General features: G+C 36.2%; 1 protein-coding gene across 1 annotated transcript in view; it reads right to left on the bottom strand.

The window, feature by feature from the left end:
- The window catches only part of DCC (DCC netrin 1 receptor), a 1,232,106-nt gene that overhangs the window by 208,775 nt on the left and 1,014,065 nt on the right, over nucleotides 1-9,266 (bottom strand). Inside the window, exons 13-14 of the mRNA XM_012651723.1 lie at nucleotides 8,770-8,908; nucleotides 3,265-3,372 (exon numbers count right to left, since the gene is read on the bottom strand). Of these exons, the coding sequence (XP_012507177.1) occupies nucleotides 3,265-3,372; nucleotides 8,770-8,908 (247 nt within the window). The remainder of the gene's footprint in view (nucleotides 1-3,264; nucleotides 3,373-8,769; nucleotides 8,909-9,266) is intronic.

Here is a 9,266-nt window from a genome sequence, read left to right as displayed (position 1 = left end):
TGAAAGAGGGGCTTGGGGAAGAGAATGAGGTGATAGTATGTTAGACACATATAAATGTATAATATGAAGTTGGGTATGTTCATTAGTTCTTCTTGGATGAAGATAAAGATTTCAAAGATAGAAGTGGATAGTCACTGAAGCTCTTACACTAGTATAGCCACTTTCTCAGAGAAAGTACCAAAGGGAATAAAAAGATCTGCATTCTAGGAAGCAACATCAAGGGAACAGGTGGAAGAAATTCCTGCAAATGAGATTGAGAAGCTATAGCTTGGAAAATGGGAAGAAAAGTGGCCTAGGTGATTTTACAAAAGGGAAACAAATCAAACTAAAGTATCAAATGACACAGAAAAAGAGAGTATAACTCTAGCCATTAGACTGTATTGATAGGGAAACAATCTCTGAAAAACCTAATTCTTCTATGTTGATACCTGATCTTAAATAGTGTTGGGAACTGCATTTATTTAGACCAAAGTTTTACAATTCTGGATTTACATTAAAATCACTTGGGAAGCTTTTAAAACTCACCATGCTAAGTCCCTTTTCATATGAATTAAATTAAAAAGTTAGTTGAGAATCACTGATTTATACCTGCAGAATGCTAATGTTGGAGCAAAGCATAGTGTAATCAGTTGAGTATAAACCTGAGTTTTAAATCCTAGCTCAGGTTATTCGGCTTCTTGGTTATTTGACTTTGGACACGTTATTTACCTTACAAAGCCCTAATAGTTTCATTTCAAAATAGAATAATAGGAATATGTGATCACTTACAATACTAAAGTGCTTAGCAGAATGCCAACCTTATACCAAATGCTTAATGTATTTTGAACCATTTTCTTCTGAAAATGTCAGTCCAAATTCCTAAGTTGCCAGTTTTTTATCAGGGAATTTAGGCGCTGGAATTATCTGAATTTCTTCCTTCATCCTCTTTTTTTTTTGTTTAATCATTTTGAAGTACTTATATTTACAAATTGATGATCTGGATTCTATTCAAAGCACATTAACAAAGTCTCACCCTAGAATGGATTTCAAATTGGAATAATAATAGCCAATTTGTTTCAATGCTCACTGGGCATCAGGGACTTCTCTCAGCACTTTATTATAACAATTCTTAGAGACAGGTTCCATTACTATTCTTATTTAATGGATGAGAAAGTGGGAAAGTCAGACTCAAGGAGGATAAATGACTTGATCCAGCATCACCCTTAGAAGCTGGGGCTCTTAACCACCTTGCTCTACTGCCTGCCATACACATGAAAGATTTAGGAAAATAAAAAAAGACAAAGGTAACATAAGGGCACATCCCCCATGGGCACACATCTGCCCTGCCACACTGGGACAGAACTAACATTTTCCTCTGCACTTCCATGAGAAACTGAGTATAGCAAATTTGGGCCTTCTGCCTACTGGTCTGGTATTTTGAATATTTTATCATTTTATTTTCTGGAAGTAATTTGAATCAAAGAATCAAAATACACGTGGAATAGAAGTTCTCTTAAGGGTTTCTAATGTTTGATTCCCGTTAAATTGAGTCAAAATATCTCAACTGGATAATCACAATTTTGTTTTCATAAATGAATCAGGCTTTTAGGGGCAAAAAGTATTGCTGCTCATAATTTTACTTCTCCATTATGAGAGAATGGATTTTTAGTAGAGAGAATTAATAAATACACAACTCTAAATGAAGTATGTGGCCAAGGTTTCTTAGACACGTGCACAGTAATTTTGGCACTATCAAATTTTATTGCTTACTTAATTTGCATTTCTTTTAGGCCAGATTTCTGTTTTTTGCCTGGAAAAGCAAAATTAAGTTTTCTTTCAGAGTTAAAAACAGGTTCTATTGCTTATATCAACTAACAAGATTTATTTAAATAAAAGTGGAGAATTTAAATGAGTGGAGAATAAAAGTTATTTTATCTTTCACCAAAAATATATTTTTTATCAGAACTTGTTTTTGCTTAGACAACTTTTGTTTTATTTTTTCTTCTCAAACTTCCCTGTTGGTTACCATATCCTTATAAGTAACTGCTCATAAGCAAATGAAATATAAACAAATCGAAAGCTACACGAGTACTGACACAGAACCAATGAAAACAGATTATAACACGGAGGGGCAAAGGAGAAAATTGGAATAAGACAACCTCAGTTTTAAAAGGCCTGACACACCGACAGCTAAACATGTAAGATCTTGGGGAGATTTTATGCCTCTCTTCTTTTCTCATATTTGCCAGCTCAAATGAAAATTCTGTTTGCTATTGCACTAAGAGCAATTTCCTAGAGAAAACAAACCTTCAACTTAAATTTAAATCACATTTGGAATTTTCCCATTATCTTTTCATTTTGCAAAATTCAGAAAGTAACTCACATAAAGTAAGCGTGTCATCTGAAACTGCTTGTCTCTGTATCACTGAATGTCTGAATTACTTTGTTAATTCATAATAGTGCTATCCACCTCTTCTATGCAGAAATGAAGAAAAAGGAGTGACTCTTACATGTTCCTTACCCGATGGTTCAAGATAATTAGACTATAATGTGCACATTTTGAGTCATACAATATTTTTCATAATAATTATATGCTATGGAGACATCTATTAAAAGCCTAAAGTGATCATTTAAATGCAAAATCTCTGATAGAACTCCATTATACTTTTCATACTAAATTAACATTACAGGCTTCTAATGGATGTTTTAATTAGGCATTGATGTTATCAGCAATATTTGGCAAAATAAAATCTGTCACTGCAAAATATTCATTATGTTCAATTTCCGTCAGTCAATATTAAATGTTTTCTGAACCTTGTGATTTAAGTAAGAAGCTAAAAGCTAAGTGAGAAACTAAAAATCCCAAGACAAACCTCCTTCACATGAGCCATACGAAAATAAATGGTCACTGGGCATCTTTTGAATTTCATAAGTGCCAAACAACCAGCTTCTTTTTAGTCATTTACACTCAGAGGCACTCCATTAGAAGGTTGTCTTAATTCTGTAGCGAATGAAAAACAAAAGGTCTTTCCTAATTGAAATATACATCTTTTGTGAAGCAACTCAAAGGAAATGTGTGTGTGTGTGTGTGTGTGTGTATTCGCGTGCACCATTAAAAGAATTCCACGGTCAGTCAGGAGCAAGAGGAGCCAATCAGAAAGGGTCAGGGAATCAACTAAGATGCAGAGACGGAAGACAACTGCACAAAAGGCAAGAGCAGTGCATGAGGTGAACAGTTGCAGGCCGAGGCAGAGCTATGCTTGGAAAGAAAGCCGAGGTGCTTACCAGTAATTTTCCCATTGGCTTCCAAGGGAGGCTGCCAGCTCACAATGACAGCGCGAGGCTTCCCTTCCCGGGTAATGACTGTCAGATCTTTGGGAGCAGAGGTCGGGGCTGCAAGATGAGACAGAGACAAGGCCTTGTCATTGGATGTGAAAGAAAACAGACATCAGTGAGACTTTTAATCATGATGGTGACACTCAGGACCTATCATGAAGTGTATCATGTTTATTTTGCCATTTACAATTTATTTCAAGGATTTGAACTAAATAAGCAAACATGGATATAAAAATCAATGATTTTTTCCCTGGAAGTTAAATGATTGCAACTGTATGATTAGAGAAAGGAGAAGAGAATACGCGTGATACAACTGATAGTTTCAAGTGGGCTCATACTTAAAATGTAAGAATCATAATAAGAACAACGAAATGTATACATACTTAGTGAAATTGAAGACTATATATCTTTAAGAGAAAGAATTCTGTTACAACACTAGGATTTATAAATAAAAATATCTCCTAATTCTATATTTCCTTAAAAAATAAAAACTGAGTTAAAACTCAGGACAAAACATCTTGCTTAGGTGACATATTAGCTATTCTAAATAAGAAGGCAAAAGTGAGAAACAGAAATAGAGAAGGTGAAAAAAATCTATGAGTATCTTAGTATCAATCTGCCATGAAATAAGATGGCATGAAACTCTGTCCCTCTTAGAGCTACTTTTCCCATACGTTGTGCTCAAGGGAATTTTAACTATATTTTAAAGGTGGCAGCAAACTGGCTGGGCCAGCCCAGCATCTTCCAGGCTTCTTCTGACCTGCATTCTCACTGTCTATGCATTGAAAGACAGTTTTCCTTCTAGAAAGCTCACAAAGCTCTGAGTCTATTATCAAGAGTCTCTTTGTCACCCTTAGTTTGCCATATGAAGATTCTGAACACATTTGGGCTCTGTGCTTGGGTCCTGGGGGAATTTCCTGGTCTCTACATAGGAATGCTGTGTATCACAAGATAGGCAGAACTCAGTCTCTAATTCTGAACTCCACTCTCTTTGGTTCTTCTGTTGGTAGGATGGGGCAGAATCTGTGCATTATCAATACTCTTTTTCCAGTTTCTCTTCCCAGAGTTTGAAATATGAGGCAAATAGAGGAGACACTAATCATTTCCATCCCTCATACCATTTTCTTTCCAACACCCTGATCCTCAAAGCCACTGGGATTCCAGGTTAACCCAAACTGCACTTAATTTTAATACCTTAAAAAAGTACTTTATTTATTTACATTTCCAAAAACAAAAGAGGAGGAGGAGGACAGGGAGGAGAAAGAGAACTAGAAGAAGAGGAGGAGGAGGAGAGGAAGAGGAGGAAAAAAAAACATAGGTTATGTGTAGTTGATCCCTGAATAAAGAGACTACATATGTACGGTTTAATGAAACCAGATCAGGGTGCTCTTGGGACAAAAGCAGATTTGTTACAGCAAAATACCAAAGAGGTAATGCTACCTTGAAAAAGGGCTAGTCTCACAAAGAGTTCATTCAAGATATTTTCTAGACCATGGATAGGAAGGTAATATATAGTCATAAACTAACTTAGATTAATATAACAGACATAATAAGGAACTTTCCAATTATGGAAATAATTAAAAGATCTGTTTTTTCTCAACTAGTCAGAATAGCCTCTTTTTTCTTAACTGTGTTAAAATTCAAATTGATGTTTATTTAGAAAGCAGTCAAATGATGATGATTAGATTGCTTCACTGAATCTGTAATGGTATTTAAAAAGGACAAAATGACTCTTCAACTTTAGCTATTAAAATAATACATCGAAGAGTTGATTATTAAAAAAAATCTAACAACTAATCTATTTCAGGTACTGTTCAAGTTCTTCTTTTTTCTCAAGCCATGTGAACACTGGTAAATAGAAATTCTATTAATAGTATGGGAATTAATGGCCCAAATGTTTAGGATTATCATATGACCTGCACATTGTTCCCTAAGATTTGGGAAAAAATATGGCCCTGAAAACTCCAGTGATGCCTACTAAGTCAAGCAGAACACCTCTGGCACGCTCCTCCTCAAATCAGGAGTTCTGCCTGGAGTGATTTTTTAGATATTATTCGTTGACTACCCATCCTCTTTGTGTTACACAGAAAGAAAAATAAGTACTAGACCTTCTAGAGTTTATACTGTACTTTCTTTCATATCCCCTTTCCCCTTATTGTCCCATGAACACTGTGCTCCAGTTGCTTTGAGCCAATCAAAAGTGTCTCTTGAACACATCATCTTTCTGACACCTACTGAAGTGTTTTTTTGTTTTGTTTTGTTTTTTGTTTTTTTGAGACAGAGTGTCACTCTTTTTGCCTGGGCTAGAGTGAGTGCCATGGCATCAGCCCAGCTCACAGCAACCTCAAACTCCTGGGCTCAAGCAATCCTTCTGCCTCAGCGTCCCAAGTAGCTGGGACTACAGGCATGTGCCACCATGCCCAGCTAACTTTTTCTATATATTTTTAGTTGTCCGATTAATTTCTTTCTATTTTTAGTAGAGACGGGGTCTCGCTCTTGCTCAGGCTGGTCTCGAACTCCTGAGCTCAAACAATCCGCCCGCCTCGGCCTCCCAGAGTGCTAGGATTACAGGTGTGAGCCACTGTGCCTGGCCCTGAAGTGTTTTTGCGCATGTGGTTTTCTACCCTTTGGAAGTTTCTCTAATGGGTGCCTGATGGCTTACTCAGGCCATAGCTCAAATATCACTTCTTTTCTTAAACCTTCCCTTATTTTTCCAGACAGATTGTGTACTTTGATCTATTAGCTCTGATTTCAACTTGCCCCAAATGTTATAATTATTAATGTTTCTCATGTTACTTCAGTATTTTTTTTAAGTATTTTCCTCTTTACTGGATTAAAATTCTCTCAAAGATACAGACTACATTCTCCTCGCCTTTTACACCAAGTGCCTAACTCGAGGCCTGACAATGATAAATGAACATTGTTGAAAACCCTTAATCTTTGTCTCACTAGACAAGACTTCTCTCTGATTTCTCTGGCTCTTAAATAATTTTTCTCACACTTGTTTTTCTTTATTAAGTACACGAATAGAAGGTAATATTCCAGATTTGGAAGATTGCATCCATAAAAACTGTACTGGGCATTTGTTACTTGGACTTGCCAGCATCTCATTCCCTCCTCTTTCTTTTAGAGAAACACTTGGTTTCTTCCTTTGGCAAACAAGCTCTCCTCTGTGTCATGTGATTTTTGTAGCAACATCAATTGGGAACATTATGGTCTTCATTTCATCTTCTCTTTAGCTGCGTGATCACCTATCTAAAGAGATTCCAATAAGATTCTCTCTTCTAGGTCATTGAATCTTGGTGCAAGAAAGGAAAACAGGCAGAGTCAAACCATTGTGATGGCAGCATCTTGAAGGGACAGACCAATGGTTCTTTCATTTCTAAAACCTGGTAGTAATAGTGTCAACTCTTGCCCCTCTCCAAGGCCTAATTACTTAAGATGTCCTTCCTATTATTTTTATTTTGTGTCAATTAACCAGAATAAAATGAGGGATTTATCTTCGGGCCAGAATGAAATGTTTTATTTCAAAAGAATGACAGTCACCCTTGTCTTTCTCACGAGCCATTTCAGGATACAACAATGTAGCCCCATACAGTCTTGATCTTATTGCAGAATTGGAAGCAAATCCTAAAGTTATTTTATTCACTTCATTTCTTTCTCACAGTTATAAAATCGGCAGACACTTGTGAATTACTTCTTGCTTCTCATCATCACCCAGGGATCTTATTCACATGCTATTTACACCTTTGTCCAGATTATTATCTGATTTGACAATCACCTTTTCTACTAACCACATTTCTAAAAGTTAATATCTTTTCATCAGCAATGGGTCTCACCGTTGGTGTCTGTGCAAGGCTAGGCAGTTGATGAGAAATCCATAGGGTGCATTTATCAAGTCAGATGCTGGTGTGTACTTTATGTTCATGAAAGGGGAAAAATGAATGAATTTGCTTGCATTAAGATGAAAGTACTACTTCTACTCTTTCACTTGGGGAAGACCAGCTTTCTTTCTGGTTCTCATTTTAACTACATTCATCTCCTTTCAAGTACTAGGGAAGAGAAGACTCTTTATTCTCCCCCACAATATGTGACTCATTCCCAGCTAGTCTTATTCTAAGAAGCTGTGAACACTGGCATCTGGGACAGAATTCTGAGAGGAAGAGCTAATATATGTAAAGCACGTAAAGTATAAGAAGAGGATGTTAAAATTAAATTAGGCCAACTAGAAATTTTTGGTTGAAAGAAGTACCCATAAATATATGAAAATACTCACAGTAGAACTCCAATAGTTAAGATAATAACATAAAATAAAAATTAGAACTGCAATGCTGTGGGACAAATTCTAATGCAAAGAGAAATTCAGCTTACCCAGAGAAGAGTTTTGTTGGCATAATTGTTTTTTTAATTTGAAAATATGTGCTGTAGTTTACACACAGATATGATATATCATGAAATCAATTAAAAAGCATGTTAAACCCTGGATTCTTCAGATGTTGGATTTCTGTGAACTATAAATGCCAAGTATACTGCATCCTTGGTAAGATAATAAACTCTACGTTTATGATCCATAGTAAATGTAACTGGTAAAAATTACAGTGAATTGCATTACCCTAGATTTGAACTATTTTAAATTGGATAAAGGTTTTCCATTATGTTGCCCCATTCCCAAAGAGCGAGCAAGGCCACCTAGAAACTTCTCGTATCCAGCTGAGATTATTCAGGGTAAATATTCATGAGACTTCAATTGTAATGCAATGTTTTATTTTATATCTAATTTATTTCAAAATAGCAAATACCTACTATGACTATTATTTAAAGACACAACTGTTTTGGACAGAGTTCAAAGATGGATTTCTGACCAGGCACTGTCTATGGCTCAAGCCTGTAATCCTAATACTCTGGGAGCCGAGGCTGGAGGATCGGTTTAAGTCCAGCCTGAGCAAGAGTGAGACCCGTCTCTACTAAAAATAGAAAAAATTAGCCAGGCCTTCTGGCACAGGCCTGTAGTCTCAGCTACTTGGGAGGCTGAGGCGGGAGGATCACTTGAGCACAGAGGTTTGAGGTTGCAGTGAGATATGATGCCACTGCACTCTAGCCTGGGCAACAGAGCCAGACTCTGTCTTAAAAAAAAAAAAAATGGATTTCTGCTCTTTACTTAAATGTATTAAAAAGACATATCTTCAGATACCCTGAGTTAACACCCTAAAGAAGCCATGTAATAATCATGCAATCAGATTACTTAATCCATTGGAGACTCATTTTCTTCTTTTCTAGAGTAAGGAGAATATTATTAGATATAAATACATAAATAGTTCTAGGAACTACTAAGGATACAATATTTTATATAGAATAAGGTGTAATTGAGACATTATGGTGCACACATGTTTAAATTTCTGCAAAACCTGGGAAAAACCATTCCCAAATGTTAAAAGTAGACATTTCCTCACATACCTGCTTCATACGTGGTGGCGTGCGCAGTCATGCTCCATGTGCTGGACCTTCTGTTTTTTGTTACCATGACCGAGAATTCATACATTGTGTTTGGTTTGAGGCCTGTTGCCGTGTAACTTAGAGATGTTGTGTCTTCTGACTATACAAGAAGGAAATAGCAAAGAGATAAAAAATGAACTCTATCAACTTGGTAAATCAAGACATGTAAAAAGACTATCAAATAAGCCAGCAAGAAAGGAATCTACTTTCAAACAGCAGAATAGCTAGGGCACAGCACTGATTCTACTTCTCTTCTATCAACTAGTTTACACTGGCTGATTAGACATACAAAACATGACCAATAAAATCAGGTATTATATTGTCCAAAGGGGCTGCTAACGGATAAATTTTCCTAACTGAGGCAATAACTGCAGCAATAGGACAAATTTCCCCTTCTTCTGTCAACTCCATTTTTGAAGTTGTCTGTATCTGCCTTAAATTTATTTATAATATAAATC

This window comes from Propithecus coquereli, unplaced genomic scaffold (genome assembly GCF_000956105.1).
Source record: "Propithecus coquereli isolate 6110/MARCELLA unplaced genomic scaffold, Pcoq_1.0 Scaffold37, whole genome shotgun sequence".
In the NCBI taxonomy this organism is placed as follows: domain Eukaryota; kingdom Metazoa; phylum Chordata; class Mammalia; order Primates; family Indriidae; genus Propithecus; species Propithecus coquereli.
Note: the sequence above shows the minus strand (reverse complement) of the source record. Positions and strands in the feature narration are given on the sequence as shown.